General features: G+C 37.4%; 1 protein-coding gene across 1 annotated transcript; it reads left to right on the forward strand.

The window, feature by feature from the left end:
* Positions 1-1929: 1929 nt before the first annotated feature.
* On the forward strand, positions 1930-18757 carry LOC149832503 (eukaryotic translation initiation factor 3 subunit A-like). The gene is made up of 14 exons (XM_090014539.1): positions 1930-1981; positions 3271-3429; positions 3825-4306; positions 10378-10593; positions 10681-11049; positions 11157-11186; positions 11961-12188; positions 12280-12441; positions 13265-13486; positions 13595-13801; positions 15089-15295; positions 15414-15494; positions 15830-16031; positions 17977-18757. The coding sequence occupies exons 2-14, from the start codon at positions 3384-3386 to the stop codon at positions 18375-18377; spliced, it is 2853 nt and encodes a 950-aa protein (XP_089870665.1). The 5' UTR covers positions 1930-1981; positions 3271-3383; the 3' UTR covers positions 18378-18757.
* The last annotated feature ends 546 nt before the right edge of the window (positions 18758-19303 follow it).

Consider the following 19303-nt stretch of genomic DNA (forward strand, 5'->3'; position numbering starts at 1 on the left):
ATTAGAGTGGCAAATTACCATTTTCTTATTGATAATTTAATTATTTATAAATATGTCCTTGAATTGTAGATTTTGAACAACTCTCTGTTTAGATCCATCAAAAATTTGAATATGAGTTCAGATTAGTGTTTGGATATAATAATTACTTAAATCAGGATTTTTAGACTTCAAATCATATCCAAACTAGTTCAAAATTCATAATGTCTTGATTTTCATAATTTATGAAACATTAAATTTTTTTGAATGTTACAGGATGGCTAATGGCACTCTCGATCATCACTCTCCTCTTCCTCTATTTTTTTTGGCTACCCATGGCAGTCATTGCAACAACCGGAGTTGCTGTTGCCAACCACTGCCCCATTTGAGAGGAAGGGAAACACTCTTTCCTCCCTTGCTTTGTGTTTTTTGGTCACCCCAGTGGTTGTAGCCGCTCGGGGTTAACCTAAGCTGAGCTTTGGTTTCCAACACCCTATTGCGCCACTTGAAGCAGGTAGGAGCCTCTGCTCGTGGTGAAAGAGCATCGATGACTACCATTTATTATCCTAGGTGGTAGATCCCCTAACTTTTGCAGAAGTTAAGATGCATGCTATGTTTATTCTTGCCTCTGGAAAATTCAATGTCAGTTACTATACCATCTCCTTTGGAATCGATTCAGCTAATCATTCAAGTTAAAATAATAAATATTTGCACAGTTTCAATTATTTTTACGATTTCATCATGTGAGTACCCACATATAAATAATTATCGAAACAAATATATGATGCACACACTACTTATTCAAAATGTAAAAGATACTCCGCTTATACAAATTCACAGTTTGTTTAATTGCATGCGATACATTGTTTTGAACCATGATAAATACTTGTATTAGTCTTGCACAATTATTTAACATTGTTGTACCTACTAAGTTTTCATGACTCTGACCCATTTTATGAGATCTAGGTAACAAGTAGATTTTTGTTGCAGGTGATAGCATGATGACGTGACAATATCAACAATCCATTATCTTTGTTGTTCGCTCTTGAATATATTTTGACATTTTATATAAAGACTTTTGTATAAAACTATTTATATTCAAATCATTGTTTGAATATGTATGGTTTCAAATGATTGTCTGAAAATGCAAGCTTAAATCTCAGACATTTGAGGACTCAATCTATTTGCTATAAATTTCTCCTGTAACCTGCCCAAGATTCTCTAACTTGGACTTTTTGGACTTTTCGAACTGTCTGCTAAAATTATCGTTTTAACTTTGAAAAATGTTTGAATACAAAATTTTATTTTTTTCTTGAATACCATAAGTTATAAATTTTGAGGCGTTACGTAGCCTCACCCCCTTGGTTCCGTCGATTAAATTTTGAGAAAGTTTACTCTTATTTTTTAATTGTTGACAATCGAAGAAAAACCAGCTTGATCACCAAGTTTAAGAGGGTAAAACCCTAAGGCCTAAGTTCCTCTGACCGGCAAAGAGTGCACTTACCTTTCACTTTGTGGCAAAAGATGCACACTTCTGAGTTTCAAACGGGTGATGTCCTGTCAACTTAGTGATGTTTACAAGTCTCTCCTACCAAACGAGTGGAGCCTTCAAGGTGTTGGACTTGCTGATAGTAGGCTTGGTCTATTTATTTTTATGTAAAAAAGTTCAAACGCGATAGATAAATTCTTATTCTAACCTGAACCTGATGACCTTATCTATTGGATTCTGATCCAGATCCAAACAAACCACCTTATCGTTGTAAATCCAACCCGGACTTGAACATCTTACCGGGTCTGGATTCAGTTCAGACCAGGGTCCGGATATCATCAATCTCTGCCGCCTAAAGAAGTGGGCCAACTTTGAACTGGAGCGGGACTCTGGATTTTGGAGGAGGAGTCCCGACTCTCTCTGTCTCTCTCTCTCTCTTTAAAAACCCTAGCACGACCCTTTTCCCATTTTACTCGCACATCCGCGAATCCTTCCCGCAGGCGACGGCAAGCCCAGGTTCTCTCTCTCTCTCTCTCTCTCTCTCTATATATATATATATATATACAGATGGTATGCACAGATTTTTCTTCTTCTTCCTCTCCATACTCTCTCTCTGCGTGTGGGTGTAGATCTCTTTAGCCCTTGTCTTCTTACGAGATTTGAAACCCTTTTCTTGCTATTGCAACACGTTGTTTCAGTCGGATTGCCCCATCATTTGAGGGATTCGTAATTCCTCCTCTCTCTCTCTCTATCTTTTCTTTGAGTTTTTTTCTTTTTCGAGTCACAACAGGATTTATTGGTTTTAGGTTAATATCTCTGTTATCGGTGGCAACACCTTTTATTTTGATATTTTTTTTGCAAGGGATTTTCCCCCACTCCTTGTTTTGTTCATCAATATTTCCATACCAGTGGTGCAATTCCTTGTTATGATTTGATCTGTTGCAGCAATAACGTGACCTCCTTGGATTTATCTGTGTGCCCATGAATTGCAGGAACGCTACTGTCAACAATTTTTTTCTCCGACGAGTTCACTTTTTTTTTCCAACATAGTTGATGCCGTGTTGATTAATAATCTGCCCGCCAACCGTGGGATTTTGTTTATGGTCTAAATAGTGTAAGGTTGAGGTACTGGTATAGTACCAAATTGATTCACATAGGGAATGCATCGTTAAAATATCGTTGGTTTTGTTGGTGTGAAGCTGGTGCAGTTGGTGAATTGTTGCATTAACCGGATAGTTGTGTTGGTATGAACATCCTGTGGCTGAAATTGACACATTAATTTGGATTGATATGTCAAGTCAGAATAAATGTATTGGTATTGAAATGGAATGTATTTTGGCCGAGATGGATGTATCTATACAGATTTCATTTGATGCACCATATACCTTGATTTGGAGTCTGTTTTGAACTGGCGTATGATAAAGCTGAATTACGACTTATTACTTCCTTGTAAATTGGTGAGTGGTATAGTCAGGTGAATACCATGCAAGCAACTGTGTTTTATGACTAGTCTCATCTTGTAGGAGAAGCACTTGTCTTATTACTACAAGTGGGTTACGCCTCTTGGCACCTCTTTTGTGATTTTTTCTTTTTCTTTCACTGGTTCTTTTGTGTGACTTTCCTTGCATAAAATTCATTATGAAAAGATATTTTCAACATTGCAAGCAATTTTTGGTATGGTTAGGTTTCTTCCGGATTGGATAGGTTTATGTCAATCGTGGTTGTATCTTCATTAAATTTTCTGGCCGGTACGTTTAGAATTAAAATTTGGTTGACAATGTATTTATGAACTTATGACTGCGCAGGTGCCTTTGCGGTAGAGTTTCCGTTTCTTTTATCTTCTCAAATGCCCAGAGCTTTCTCTTGAGCTGGTAGAGAGCACCATAGTCAATATCTTCTCTTCTAGATCGTTGCAATCATGGCGACCTTTGCAAAACCTGAAAATGCTCTCAAGCGTGCTGAAGGTGAATTTTGTTCCTTTCTTTTTATAAATGTCCATTCCTGTCATGAGAAGCTTGGTTGCAGCCAAATTTTCAATATATTGTAACCTAAGAACTTGTAGCGGAAAATTGTCATCTGAAAAAGATTATTTCTCGCGTGTATGTGTTGTTCTGACGCCTCTCTAGTTGTTTGCTGAGATGCTATTTTAAATTCAAATAGTTTTCAAGAAAAAATAAATGTCTAAACTGGTTATTTCGGTAATTATTCTTGAGTGGGACTCTGGAATTGTATTATTTACATTTTATTTGGCTGCATCTGTTTCATATACTGTCCTTCAAGTGCTTACCTGCCTGCCTGACATTGAATATGGTTTATCATCCCAAACTTTTGATTGATGATACATTGTGCATGAATGCAGAGCTCATAAATGTTGGTCAAAAGCAATCAGCACTGCAGGCTCTCCATGGTCTTATTACTTCAAAGAGGTATCGGGCATGGCAAAAGACACTTGAGAGGATCATGTTCAAGTACATAGAGCTCTGTGTTGAAATGAGAAGAGGGAGATTTGCAAAAGATGGTTTAATTCAGTATCGTATCATATGTCAACAAGTGAATGTTGGTTCCTTGGAGGAGGTCATCAAATATTTTATGCAACTTGCCACTGAGCGAGCAGAGCAAGCCCAAAGCCAGGCCCAGGCACTGGAGGTTGCTCTGGATGTTGATGACTTGGAAGCAGACAGGAGGCCAGAAGACTTGATGATGAGTTATGTCAGTGGAGAGAAAGGAAAAAACAGGTCTGACCGTGAGCTGGTAACTCCATGGTTTAAATTCTTGTGGGAAACTTACAGAACTGTGCTTGAGATATTGAGAAACAACTCGAAAATGGAAAATCTCTATGCAGTAAGTGATCTCAGTTTTCTTCAGTTTTATTTTTTTGTTGAAGTTTAAAATGCTTGTGCAATTGAATGCTACCACTTGTATGAACTGCGGCTATAGGTTAAGTTTTATCTCTGTTTGATTTTTTTCTTCTTTTGACGATGATGTTATTGTCGATACGTAATGCACAATTTCAGTTATTAAGTATAACCTTGAAGATTCTTCTTGTACTTATTAAAGATATTCACTCTTCTACTTGAACATTTCTTAGTATATTTATTTCTGTCACCAAGAAATATTGTCTGCATTTTATTTACTCATATTTTTTATAAGGTGGTATGGTATAAGCTGATCTTCCCAGGGCTCGAACTACTGTCACAGTGTCAAAATAAATTTAGTGTTTTCAACTTGAAATTGTCAGAAGTTAAGGAGCGAAAAAGAGGCAAAAATGTCAATTCTGCTTTCATGATAAGCACCCTCATATACATATACAGGGGTGGACATCAGGTCAGGTACCTGACCTGAGATCAGCTGGGTTTGGGCTGCCAGCCTTCTAAGTGTCAACCACAACCTTTGCTGACTAGTAAATGGGCAGGGTTTTTGAAGGGTTAGGACAACAATTCAATGGAGATAGTCCCAGCCCATCCCGCTTATTAGTTGGGTTTAAATTGCCCAGTCCAACCCACTTGGAGCCCGGCTTGGTAAGACCCGACTCTTGCCCAAAGTCAACAAGGGCCGTGCTCGAGTTTGGATCAGGCCGTAAAGGGCTGTGTCAGGCTGGGGCCATTCCGATGTTCACCCCTATACCCATAGGTATGTCAGGGTGTTTTCATTTCACCAATGTCTACAAAAGAAAATTTTGGAAATTTGTAATTCCTATAGATGGTTTTCACTACACTACTTGATTAATTGTGTTATATATTGAGATGCTGGAAAGCTGTCACATAGGTGCAGATACAGATGCCGGTGCAACATGAAAATTTCAGAAAACTTGGGTGTGGGGCTGCGTATATAACCATATAAGATATATAGTCACAAATATCGGTCTTGGCTATATGTCGACTAGTCAAATCCTCACAATAATATTGGTTTAGTTGATAATTCTTGGAAAAAATTTGGTGCTTAAATTTTTTTAAAAATATAAAAATAAGTAATAAGAACAACATGTTTAGATATTAAAATACACATAATAAAAGAAATAAGTAGAAAATATAAAATCAAGAAGAAAAACGTAGTTAAGATATAGAAAAGTAAAAAAAGTAAAATATAACTCATAATATTGTGTTATTTTTGCAATAATATTATCACATTATACATTTCTAATATTTTTGAAATATCATGATATTTTGACTTTATTATCGTTTTATGAATTTACAGCTATATTATCGCTATATTTACAAAATATCACCTATATATATTTGTGTCTATGTGTGTACATATGTATATATTTATGTATATAATATAGACGAAACTGGACTTGGTTAGGGTTAACCAAGTCCAGTTTTGAACAGAAATAAACCCCAGTGCAGTTGACCGCTCCTAATACTTGCATTGCCCTTTTAGAAGTGTCCATGTTACATAGCCGGGAAGGTGTTTCTTTTTATTTTCGAAAGTCAAGATAAGCTTAACAGCTGCATGTCTATGGCATTGGAAGAATATAGATTGGAATTGCTATTGGAAAGAGGATTTCTGAATGTGCGCAATACCTTCTGCCTTACCTGGAAGAACGGAAGTGCTTTTAAGAAAAAGGCGATAAGTTTTTGGCTTAATCTGCTTAAGGGTGGTATAGAGGTTATTTTACTAGGAATCTTGTGAACCATGAAAAAAGTATTGAGCTATTCATGCCACTTAATAAAAAAGCCCAAGGTAGGAAGCTGTTGCTTGACTATAAGGGTTGCTTCTGCCACTCATTATAACATATTGATGAAGTTAGCCTCTTGATTGGAGGCACAGTATCAGCAAATTTTTTTTCTTTCAGGAATAGCAATCATACATACATGGAATTTCTTGTGATCTTTTATACTTTTTTTTTTCGGGATAATTTGACATGTTGCTGCAGTTTCTTTCTAATTTTAGTGCCTTGAGAAACTGGTGGTGAGAGATGCTCTGGAAGGTGGTTGGTAAGGCATATGCAAGCTTGTACCTTTGTGTGTGCGTGTATTTTATTTATTTATTTATTTATTTTAATGTAGCAATGGCTGCATTTATAAGACAATTGCTAAACCTCTATGAGCACAAATACAAGAAAAACTCATCAAAGGTCAACAACTTCAAAAATATGACTCTTCTCGGGAGTGGTAAGTAACAAATGTTAGGAAGTTTAAACAATTAGCTAGAGTTATGATATGTGCCACTGGTAAAATTTGAACTGACCACTGTCACCGATATCGTTGATATTTTGAAAATATCGTGATATTATCACATATTTCAAGGTAGCCAATAATATAGGGAATATTTCTTGATATTTTCAAAATATTGCCAAAAAACAAATTTTTTCAATATTATTGTGATATTTTTGAGAAAAATCTTTTTATTTTATTTTATTTTATTTTAAGTTTGCATTTCCTTTTTTTTGTTTCTTTTATATTTTAAAAGCTTTAAAACTATGTCACATGGGTGCGAGTGCGGGTGCCGGGGTGCGGCACTTTCAAAAAACTTGGGTGCGGGGGTGCGACAAATATATATATATATATATATAATTTTTAAGTTTTAACAGTTAACAACATTAACACTAATGAAATAAAAAATGATTATCACAATATCATCAAATCAATTCATCATCATGCATGCAATAAATCAAATTAACAATCTACAATTCTATTCTACATCATAAAAACCAACACCACAATTATTAAAACAATCAACCCCTAAAAAAATAGTAAACCCCTAAAAGTACAAGGAAAACAATAAAAAATACACAATTTAAAAAACAAGATAATATTAAAACAAAAAAATATAAATAAAATAAGATAATATACTGATAATAATGTGATATTGGCCAGCCCCAAACAATAAACCCGTAAAAAAACTCCAAAAAGAATTAGGGGTTTTAAGCTAGGGCCTTCTTCCCACACAGTAATGCACGCCCATTAGGGTCTCTGCATAAATAAAAATCCTATGGATTTTCTGGAACCTCATATCAATGAAAGCCCCATTTTTTTTTCTAGAATCCCAACACAATAAAGCCCTTAATTTTTTCTGAAACCCCAAAATAGAAAAAAATCCTCATAATATGTTATGAGAGTCCCATGCTTCTATATATATAGAGAAAAAAGCGTTACTTCTTCAACGACAACACATGGGCGACCTTAGTGGCAGAGACTCCAATGTAGTGACATCAAGAACGGACTTCTGCGGTTGTTTCTTCTTCGGCAACGTAGGGGATCCCTTTTTCGAGGCGACCAGCTGTGGGGGAGACACAAGCTATTTGGATGGAGGCGGTGCAGGTTACACTCATGTAAGAGGCAGAGAGCAAGAGACTTCGACAGTTTGTATGGTGGCAGTGGTGGTGGGTTGTGCGAAGGTGGAGGCTAAAAGCGACATCTGCTAAGGTGATCAGCAGAAGAGAAGAGGAAGTCTGGCAATTCCGCAGAAGAGAAGAGGAAGTCAGAGAGGAGAGTCAGAGAGCAAAGGGAGTCGGGGGCATACCTGAAGAGGTCCGACGGAGCGGTCGACATCGGCGGCGAAGAGCAGAGGGAGTCAGAGAGGAGATGAAGGGAGGATTAGGGCAAATTTTTTTTGCCCTAATTCTCTCCTCTGCAGCCCATTTCATTGGGTAGATTTTTTTTAAAATCTAAAAACTGGACCAAAATGACCCATGGTCGGGTTGATCGCACCCATGGTCGGGTTGACCGCATCGGGTGCCGCATACACACCCGTATCGCATCGCCTTGACGCGAGTGCGGGACTTGGTTGGCCGAATCCCTGGGACATAGCTTTAAAACATGTTGCTTTATATTTTTGAAAGAAAAATAATGCAAACTTATTATTTTCTTAACTTTTTTCAATTCTTTAAACTCCCAAGATTTATTAACTTTTGAAAATCTCTGAGAAACCCTCGCCAAGAAATTACCTTTTAAGGATACAATCTATGTCACACAGACTCGGCTCCAAGGTTGACGCACCCGTGTCGACACGCATCAACACGGGTGCAGCTCGGACTCGGTCAACCCGACCCTGGGTGCGGTCAACGCACCCAGGGTCATTTTGGTCTATTTTTTGGATTTTTTTTTTAAAAATTTCTGGGCTACAAAATTTTAAAAAAATTCTTGGGGGGGGGGGCACAGTCACAGACTGTGCTGTGCACAGTCACAGACTGTGCTGTGCACAGTCACAGACTGTAACTGTGGATGTCTTTGCACTTATATATATATATATATATATATATATATATATATATATATATATATATATATTCCCGTGTCCAAAAATTTTAAAATCACACTGCACCCGTGTCGCACCCGCACCCATGTGACATAGGATACAGTTGACTATGTATGGAACTGATTAGTGATTTGTTTCAACTTTCAACACTTGGGAAGTGCAAATGATGATTGCAAACTAAATATAATAGCAAAGGCCTGCCGATGATCAGATTTACAAAGAGGTAGGTTCTCTAGTTGGAAAGACCCTTAATTGTGATCAGTGTTGTGAAAAACGTCGAGGCGTAGCGAGGTGCTCCACCAAATCTGAGGCGAGGTGTAAAGCGTAAGCCTCAAAGTTTTTTTTTAAAACTTAAGAAAACTATAAAAAATATTTAAAATTATAAATAAATAAAAAATCTTTATTGATGAAGCAACAACCAACAAGAAAAAAAATCTCAAATAAATACTGAAAAAATATGAGATTAACATGTAAAAATAACATTAATGCAACAACTTGATCTATGTAAGTATCTAAGAAATAAAACATGAGCATTCATTAAATAAAAAAATAACATTAACAACGAAATGCATATTAGCATTAACAATATCATGTCATAATTAGAAAATGCATAATAGCATTAACAACCAAATGTTAATATATATATATATATACATATTTACATTGTGACTGCATGTAATTGCATTACTTGATTTTGCCACTAAAAGGGTTTAACGTCACATTCTAGAAGAGATTATTGCTCCTACGAAATTGAATACATTGAACAAGTTGACATGATGATATTAATTTTCTGTGAAACGAAGCAACTAATCTCAATGACTTCATTAACGTGGTTGCTTTGAGTGTCTATTAGACTGCAAATTGGTGAACCTGCTACTAAGGGTGTCATTGGATTGGGTATGACCCGATCCTGACACATATTGGATCTTATAGGGCCAGGGTTTGGTTGTAAAGAAGGGATTCTAATTAATTATTCAGGTTGGACCCATGAGGTCCGATTATTATATGGGTTGGGTATGGTTTATAAAATTTTATACCAAACCTGGTCTGATCGGAGTTTCAGTTAAGATTCTCAAATTATCTGCCCTTGCCTTGTAGTAAATGCCTTTTTTACTAGCAGCTTAGTTAAAACTGCATAAAAAACCCTAATTTTTTGGTCAAATAAGGGCTTTGATCCTCATTTGACTAAAAAATTCAAGGCGTGTACACCTCGGCTTGAGGTGTGCCTCGCCTCGAGGCATGCGCCTCAAGGCGTATGAGGCGCACGCCTCGGGGCTGTTGCACTTTGTACATGCACCTCAAGGCATAAAGCCCCTCGCCTTGAGGCGAGGTGCGCTTTTTGCGCCTTGAGGCGCGTTTTTAATAACACTGATTGTGATAGTTTGGTTGGTTTTGTTAAAAGTTTTGATATTTCTATTATATAATCTGTTATGTATGATACAGTAAGATTAGCACATTTTCTATTCTCTGGATCTCATGTCTTGATAACTGGGCCCTTCAGAACTTGTCACCCTATGGTGCATTAGTAGAATATTTTTGATGTGTTATTAACGAGTTATTGAAGTCTAGATTTGTTTGTGCACTTTTTTTCAGTTATGAATTTGTATTTCATCATGCTTTCTCATGTGCTGTATTTAGTTATCATTTTGAGGTGATGATGGCTTAGGGGTTCAGAACTTACAAATTCACGTACTTTTTCTCTTGTTTTACAGATGACAGCACACCGGGCTTTCCAATTCTGTAAGCAATACAAGCGAACCACTGAGTTTCGTCGGCTATGTGAAATTATAAGAAATCATTTGGCAAACCTAAACAAGTACAGAGATCAAAGGGATAGACCTGATTTGTCAGCTCCGGAGAGCTTACATCTTTATCAAGACACCAGGTTTGAGCAGTTAAAAGTTGCAACTGAACTTGAACTCTGGCAGGTTAGTGAAGTTGCCGTTGTGTAGGCATGCATTTGCTGGAACCTGAGTTTTGCATTAGTTAATTGATGCATTTATTGATGCTTACAGGAAGCTTTTCGTTCTGTCGAAGACATTCATGGCTTGATGTGCATGGTCAAGAAAACGCCAAAGTCATCATTGATGGCTGTTTATTATGCCAAGTTGACTGAAATCTTCTGGGTCTCAGAGAGCCATCTTTATCATGCCTATGCTTGGTACAAGCTTTATTCCCTTCAAAAAAGCTTTAATAAGAACCTAACCCAGAAGGATTTGCAACTAATGGCATCATCAGTATTGCTGGCTGCACTTTCAGTTACCCCCTATGATCACAAGCATGGTGCAGCTCATTTTGAACTTGAAAATGAGAAAGAACGCACTTTGAGGATTTCTAGCCTCCTGAGCTTTAGTCTTGATCCGAAACGTGATACCCGAGAAGTGGTAATCACTTTTCTTTTTTCCTTGTGGGATCATGTTTATTTGTTAATATTCACTTGGTTTCCTTTACCTTGTTTTCCAGTTCTAACATTTGGCCTTTTCTTTTACAGCTTTCAAGGTCAACACTTTTGGCTGAGTTGGTAAGTGGGCTTCTTGACTTGTTTTTTGGGCATCACATTTCCTGTTTGATTATCCGGAATTTAGTGAACTGATGGCTCTTATTTTGCGCACATTTATAAAGTACAAAAGCTGTTGAAAACATACATGACTGCATATTTTGTGATATTTTAGTGCAGAATTTGCTTATTCACTTGTGCTGACACTTAATTGTGAAAGGAAGACATGACATGCCTGGCAGGTGTGATATTTTAGTGCAGAATTTGCTTATTCACTTGTGCTGACACTTAATTGTGAAAGGAAGACATGACATGCCTGGCAGGGAAAACTGTGAAATAAAAAAAGCAGCCAATAAATGGAGATAGTGATTGAGCAATATTTTGTTTGTATCCAGAAACATATGTAAAGAAAAATAGGAAGTTATGAAGTAAATGGGAAAAAATTAAGTGCTGGGGAGGAAATTAGGAAGTTAGGAAGAAAAGTGGGAAAAAATAAGTGCTGGTGAGCGCATACTCAACCTTCTTATCAGAATGCTTGCTTTGCTTTAAGCCTTGTAAAAACTGGAGAATGGCAGATTTTCAGCCTGTCTAAATAAACTTTTTTATATGTGGCTACCTGGATATTCTTTTTATTTTCTTATTTTTCATTTCTTTGTTTTCCTAATTAGAGGTATTGAGGGTTTGTCTGATTTTTCTTGTTATTACGTTGTTTTGAGCCTCTTATGAATCTTTCATGTTAGAGTTAGATTTAAGGGTTGTCACCTTGATTAATAACTCAGATTTTCTTTTTGTGTTCAGGCATCCAAAGGTGTGATGACGTATGTCCCGCAGGAACTCAAAGAACTCTACCATCTTTTAGAAAATGAATTTCTTCCCCTAGACCTTGCATCGAAAGTTGAACCACTGTTAGCCAAGCTTTCCAAGCTTGGCGATAAGCTTTCTTCAGCTTCTCCAATTCCTGAGGTGCAGCTATCACAGTATATTCCCTCATTGGAGAAGCTTGCTACATTAAGAGTGCTGCAGCAGGTTTTCTCATAAAATCTTTATCTGTTTATATTCTTTCAGTGTCAGTCAATTTTTTTCCATATGATAACTAGGTTTCCTTGGAATCTTTCAGGTTTCTCAGGTGTATCAAACGGTGAAAATTGGGGTTCTGTCAAAGATGATCCCCTTTTTTGGTTTCTCAGTTGTGGAAAAAATTGCGGTTGATGCCATGAAATACAATTTTGTGGCAATGAAGGTTGACCATCTGAAGGGTTTCATCCTGTTTGGTAGCATGGTAAGAGCATGGAGTGTATAAACTTGAATGTCCATGTGTGTAGAATATGCAGTTAATCATTTGATATATAAGTGCACTGGGTTGGTCCCCTGCAGTTTCCTGTACAAATATTCATGCTTTCTGCTAAGGAGTTGGTTGATAAGCATCTGTTTGTGTTATGAGGTTATATGTCTGACATGCGTGTGCTTAGTGAAAATGTTGCTAATACACATTCTTTGCAAAATATGACATAAAAAGGAATGTTATATGCATAATTCAGAGAAAAGCACATACATCAATTAGTATTTTAGGTGTTTTTGTGGCTAATGGGGCATGAAGATGGCTCGAGTTGTTACTTGGGATACCAATTCTGATCTTCCATGTTCAAGGGAATCAATTTTCCTTAGGGTAAATGCGAATTTATTCCTATGTCACCCCAGAATCATCTGATGTTTACCCGTCTCCAAAATTGCTTCTTGAGCCTTATATTGCTTCTGTTTTTCCTTGGTAGTGGTTATAGTGATACTTGGTTTTATAGCAGTTCTTTAAATCCTCAAATGCAAAACATTAAACATGCATTTGTACCTCGCACACGTCTAGAGGTCTTCCCCCCTTTATGTTCCATTCGATCATTGGTGATTCCAATACTTGTGAACCTGCAGTGTCTTCATCTCAGTTAGCTGGTTTATGTGTGGCGGGTAAGCTTTCCTTGAATGTTCCAGATGTCAGTGATCAACTATGTTTTTACAAACCAAATGTATATACTGTGCACTGGTGAATTAGTCTGTTTCTTTTTCAAATTAACTATAATGTCTTTGTGCTAATTGAAAATTATCGTTTTCAGGATCTTGAATCAGATAGGCTTCGGAATCATCTAACTGCCCTAGCAAAACGTTTAAATAAAGCTATGAGCCTGATTTATCCTTCAGCAAAGAAGCCGTCCAGATTGAGTGACTCCTTGCCTGCTTTGATTGAAGTTATAGACAAGGAACACAAGAGGCTTCTGGCCAGGAAGTCTATTATTGAAAAGCGTAAGGAAGAGCAGGAACGCCACATGTTAGAGATGGTATCGAATTTTATCCTCTTGCATAATATACTCCAGTTGCATGTGCTGCTTATGACAGAGAAGTTTATATTTGTTAATCTTTTCTCATATTTATGATTTTTCTTGAAGGAACGAGAAGAAGAATCAAAGAGATTAAAACTTCAGAAAATAAGTGAGGAAGCTGAGCAGAAGAGGCTTGCTTCTGAGTATTCAAGAAGGGAGGAGCAGCGGATTCGTAGAGAAATAGAGGAGAGAGAACTTGAAGAAGCTCAGGCTTTGCTTCAGGATGCTGAAAGGCGAAAGGGAAAGAAGGGGAAGAAGCCTGCCATTGAAGGGGTATGTTATGTGATTCTACTTTGTTGATAAATTGTTTCATTCGCTCACATCATGTCATGTATAGTGATCTTGATCTTTTTGTTCTTGTGATTTGGTTGAGAAAGTTATCCAACCTGGTTTTGTTGTCATGTGCTTGCTGTGAGAACAGTTTGAGTTAATTTTAACTTTGGGAAGAGTATTCTTTTCAACTATTGTATAGAAGTTTCCATAAAACTTGTAATCTCTAATTGAGTAAACTCTTTCCTTTGGTTTTGCTGGTATATTTCTGATGTTGCTATACGTCTTCACTGTCGAGAACCATCAAAATTGGACGGTTCGCATGCTTGCTTATCCTTCATCGTACTTATTTTGTTTATATTCATCATTGATGAAGGAATGTTCCTGGACAAATTGTTATGAATTTTGGATGCAGACATAAGTGCTGCTGTTGTTTTTAGTCTGCCATCATTGTTGTTGGAAGTTCAGTTCCCTTAATTATCCTAGTCACAGTGTGGTCATTGCCAAACTATGGAATATGATGTGTGGTCTTTTCTGGTTGAACATGTAGTTCTTTGTCCTTGATATTTGAAGACATGTAATTTGATTACTTTTGAATAACTTTATGACCATGTAAAGTTGAGTGCTGATCTGGCCATGATAAATTGCAGTAAGTTGATCTACAGTTGTTAAAACTTAAAACTTGGCTACTGGTTTGAAAAACTGATGTAGAATCTCCTAGACAAGGTGATTTCACCCCAAGTTAGTCATTGGCTTGCCAGTTGCTAACTAACCATGATGAGTGGCCCAGTTTAGTTATTCACTTGTGTGGATCACAGTTGTTAACCATGATGAATGACCCAATTTGTTTATTGGCTTGCTTGAATCTTAGTTGCTAACCATGATGAACGGCCCAATTTAGTTATTGGCTTGCTTGTGATGTCCTCGGTGCGAGCTTTCGACTTTTTGTTGTTCTAGAAGCTACTGCATTGAAAAACTGATGTCAAATCTTCTAGACCATGTGATTTCACTTGAGTCTCAGTTTCTAACCATGATGAGTCGGCCAATTTAGTTATCTTTTTTTTATGATGAGGAACCCTCACTGAAGCCAGGAAAACTATGGGCACACCCGTGCGCCAGTGGGGTTTGATCCGATGACTTCATCTCAGCACCCTCACAACCACCCCGCTGGCCACACTGACGACCCATTGCTTGAGATGTCATTATTCTGAGTTTTTGTTCTAGTGCAAACATAAGAACAACAAAGTTAAGCCTATAGTTTTAAACACAATCATTTTCTTGTATTTGCAGGAAAAACTGACCAAACAAGCGCTTCTTGAGTTGGCTTTGAGTGAGCAGCTCAAAGAGCGACATGAGATGGAAAGAAAGCTGCAAAAACTAGCCAAAACAATGGACTATTTGGAGAGAGCAAAAAGGGAAGAGGAGGCAACTTTGATTGAGGAAGCATATAAACAGCGTCTAAAAGATGACGAGATCTTCTTTGAACGCCAACAAAGGGTTGCTTTATAATCCATGACTACAATTTGGATTCATTTAGTCCAATATGTAATGCCCGTGCTCATGTAGTTTACTGCTTAACATCATTTCTAACTCTTGGAATTTTGCTCCTTGACAGCAAGCTATAGAGCAGAGCAGGCAGCAGCATTCAGGAGACCTTCAAGAAAAAAGTAGATTATCCAGAATGACGGAAAACAAGGTACTTACTTTGAATCTTGTATGTGATACTTTTTAGCAGGCGAAAATGACATCATTATTTTGAAGCTACTTTCTGTCATTACTCATTAGCATCTTTGAGCCGTTGTTAAAAACTTAAAAGGACCCTAAACAGTTTTTGTCCACTTCATGATGAGAAGAATAAAATCTCCTATGATATCTTTAGGAAAAATAGGAATCTCTACATTTTTATTTTCTTAATCCAGTGTCTGGACTCTGGATGAATAGTGTGCATCTTTGTGATTTTTAACTGTTGATCTGACCATTTAGTTTGCCAGTTGGTCTGTCTTCATATGACAGTTTGTGACATTATTGCAGAAATTTTTTGAGCAAGAACTCATTGCGCACAGAAGAGATGAATTTGAGAGGTTGAAGAGAGAGAGAAATGAGCGTATTGCTATGATCTTAGCTGAACGGAGACAGGAAAGGTTGAGACAAAGGAAGATTGCATTTTATAGGCGAGAAGAAGCAGCAAGACTCACCAGGTTGAGGGAAGAGGAGGAAGCCCGGAAGCATGAAGGTAACTTTTGAGCCTCCTATCTTGAAAGGGTGCTTTTTGTGTTGCTGTAAACAAGTGGTTGTTTCTTTGTGCTACTCTGCCTGCATGGTTATTTATGCTCTTTGTGGATTCTGAGTTCTTTTTGGATCTGGATTTAGTCATTTTATTGTTTTAAGCATTAATTTCTTCAATGTGGTGCGAGTAGGTAAGTTAGTGAAAATCTAAACCATGTGCAACAGGAAAGCCCATCATCCTTAGGTTAAGAATGGAGTTTTGACCAGAGTTACCGGAAGCTTCTTAGATAGGTGGGAAGCCCGCTTCCCGGAAACTTGCTTCGGAAGCGCGATACTCACTTCCAAAACTTGATGAGAACCTTGATTCCCCCATGCTTCTCCTATGCTTTTCACATGCTTCATTTATTCTTATTATACGTTCTGTTAACTTTTTATGCTTTTTATGTGTTTTATCTGACTCTTCTCATTCACTTCCATGTGCTTTCACTAAATTGCTACTTGGTAGTCATCATTTTTAGATTTTGTTTAAAAATTTAATTCTTACACTAAAAAATCATGAAATTTAATATTGGTCACTTTTATTTTAGTTTTTATTTGTGTTTTATTTTGATTCTCATTCAATTCTTATATTTCTTTTTTTTATTTTTTTGCTTCCCGCTTCCTGTATATTTTAAAATGCATCGCTTCTCGCTTCCGCTTCTCGTATCGCTTCCTAGTCTGGCAACCTTGGTTTTGACCTAATTTTATGGTCATGCCATATTCATTGCGTGACCTTTGGTTTATTATAGGCAATCCGTTAACATTGTACCAAACCTTAATACATGACTTTGTTTGATCTGGCTGTCTGGATGGATCATGCTGGCTTCTCTTTGTGCTTGCCATTTACTAATTCAAGAAGAATCAGTTTATGTCATCTTCAAATGATGGTGGTTCCAAAAGCTACACCTACATTAGTTATCTCAAACGTCCAATAACATGACAGAGGTTTCCCATCTATTTGTGTGGCTACATTCTGATCCTTTTTTCTTGTCTGGAATCAGAGCATCCATTTATTTGTTTTTACTTGAAGCGTCTTCATTTTTCATTTACTTACGAGTTATGATCTACCTGTTCGCTGAGTGATGTGCCCTTAGTTTTTCAAGTGTAGCTTTATTGACGGGTGATACGATCTTGCATGAGTAAATCTACATTGTCTAACAGGAGCCCAAGTTATACTGATGAGTTTTTGAAGAATTGGCTTGAAGCCCAGGCTCTGTACTGAGCTGTCTACAATCTACAATCTTTTGATGTTTTGTTTTCTTCTTTCATTTATTCCATGATAGTTTAGCTTTTTTCTTCCATCCCTCCATTGTTTTATCCTTATTAGCATTTGTGAACATATTGGGTCACATTTGTTGGTATCACTGAACTTGATAGAATTTTGAAGCCCATGGTCTGATCCATGTTCTTTGTATAATAGGCCATCATGTTTCCAAATTGTACTCGAGTCTGGTGTCTTTTTCCTTTGTAAGAGCTTTCAGATGACTGCATAAAACACCTGTTTTAAGAACTACACAACTTCACAGGTGGCAACAAAGAACGTTGCAACTTTTCTCCACCTTGCTCAGGCTATCATTTTCCTGTGTTATATATGACCATACCAACCTTGCCTTCGTTGCCTGTTTTTGTGCTGACTGAATCTACAACTAATCCAGAAACATTGAATTGATGCTGGTCCATGGATTGTCTCTGTGTCAGGCTTCTGTGGTGATAAAGGCTGGGTGCACTGCTTTCTTGGTGCTTCTCCAGTCAACTGTGCATATATATCTTAACCATCTGTGTACTATTTTGTCTAAATTGACTTGCTCGATTGGTTAGACTGGTAGCATGTGTGCCTCAATTATGGTACTAGGTAGTCACTTTCTGGAGTTCTGCACCCATTCTATTGATAAATTGACATTTTGTTTTCTCAGAGGTGGAAAGAAAACGGCATGAAGAAGCTGAACGTCGGGCAAAACTCGATGAAATTGCTGAGAAACAAAGGCAACGAGAGAAGGAACTCGAGGAGAAAGAAAGGTTGCGAAGGGAGGCACTACTTGGAAGGTCAACGGATGAGGCTAGGCAGACGCCACCAGAGCCAACTGCAGCAAAACCAGCAGAACCTGCTGCACCAGCTGCTGCTCCAAGTTCAGGCAAGTATGTCCCCAAATTCAGAAGACAACAAGCTGACGGTGCTGGTGCAACACCACCGCCAGAACCAGACAGGTGGGGCCGCTCTGATGACCGGCCACCCCGTACAGATGACCGGAAGCCCTCATTCTCCAGCTACAACTCGCGGTCTTCATCTTCATGGTCCTCATCCAGGCGATACTAGAACAGCCAGCTTACTGTGACCAATCACTGGTGTTTGAAAATTTGATGCTATTCTACAGTGGGTACTGATTGGCTGCCTGGATTTTGGTTTTGGCTGCATGGTCGTTTTTGTCTTGCTGAGGGAACCGTTGAGAAGTATTGTATTCATTAGTAGCTCCTTGGATGAACCCTTTATCATGGTTTTTCTGTAGGATACTCTATTTATGTTGATCCAGTTTTTTTTTTGTATTTAGCAACGACCAGATAGTTCCCATTTGGATCCAAATTTGTACTGTTTTAGAATAACAGAATCTATATTTTCTTCCTGATGCCGTGTTGCACTATGGCATCCAAGGGGCTATAATGCATGATGACTCTGGAAAAGAAATGACCTTGTCTCAATTCTTTGAGGAGTGCATTTCTTCTGTTTTTTTCCTTTATTTAATTGTTAATTTTTTAAAATTAGTTGTGCAACGTATTTTTGGTAGTTAAACAATATGGGCCATTTCAACAAGTCATAACTGTATTTTTTTGCCGTTCTTGTTTTTGCTTAATTTCTGCTTGTGGATGTATTTTGTTTTGGCTTTTTAATAGAAAACATTCTTCGGATTGAGCTATTTCACTGAGTGTTCAATCTTTTATTGCAGATATTTGGTACAATACGTACCTTTTGACTTCAAATTCTTTAAAAGAACCGATCAAAAGATAGAATATTTATAGTGTAGGAAATGTTTTTCATTAAATGAGCTATTGAGGATCACTAAATTATTAAATTTGAATTATTTGATTTAGTTCAAGTGGGCTTCCAGTTAGACAAATGAAACACAACTTTTACCAAACGTGAATTCAATTGCATGTTTTCCTTGTCAGAATCGAATATATTGGGTGTATACAACTTATTTGAGTATTATGTATATGTGTAGTGCTGGAAAATGAGAGGAGTTGCTT

The sequence above is a fragment of the Nuphar pumila genome, chromosome 7 (assembly GCF_984573655.1).
Source record: "Nuphar pumila chromosome 7, dmNupPumi1.hap1.1, whole genome shotgun sequence".
Lineage (NCBI taxonomy): Eukaryota > Viridiplantae > Streptophyta > Magnoliopsida > Nymphaeales > Nymphaeaceae > Nuphar > Nuphar pumila.

Excerpts from the sequence above, each read along its gene's own strand:
- LOC149832503 (XM_090014539.1), top strand. The coding sequence starts at position 3,384 with ATGGCGACCTTTGCAAAACCTGAAAATGCTCTCAAGCGTGCTGAAG. Across the intron at positions 3,430-3,824 it reads TGCTCTCAAGCGTGCTGAAG|AGCTCATAAATGTTGGTCAA; the intron begins GTGAATTTTGTT and ends GCATGAATGCAG. Across the intron at positions 15,296-15,413 it reads TCTTTGAACGCCAACAAAGG|CAAGCTATAGAGCAGAGCAG; the intron begins GTTGCTTTATAA and ends GCTCCTTGACAG.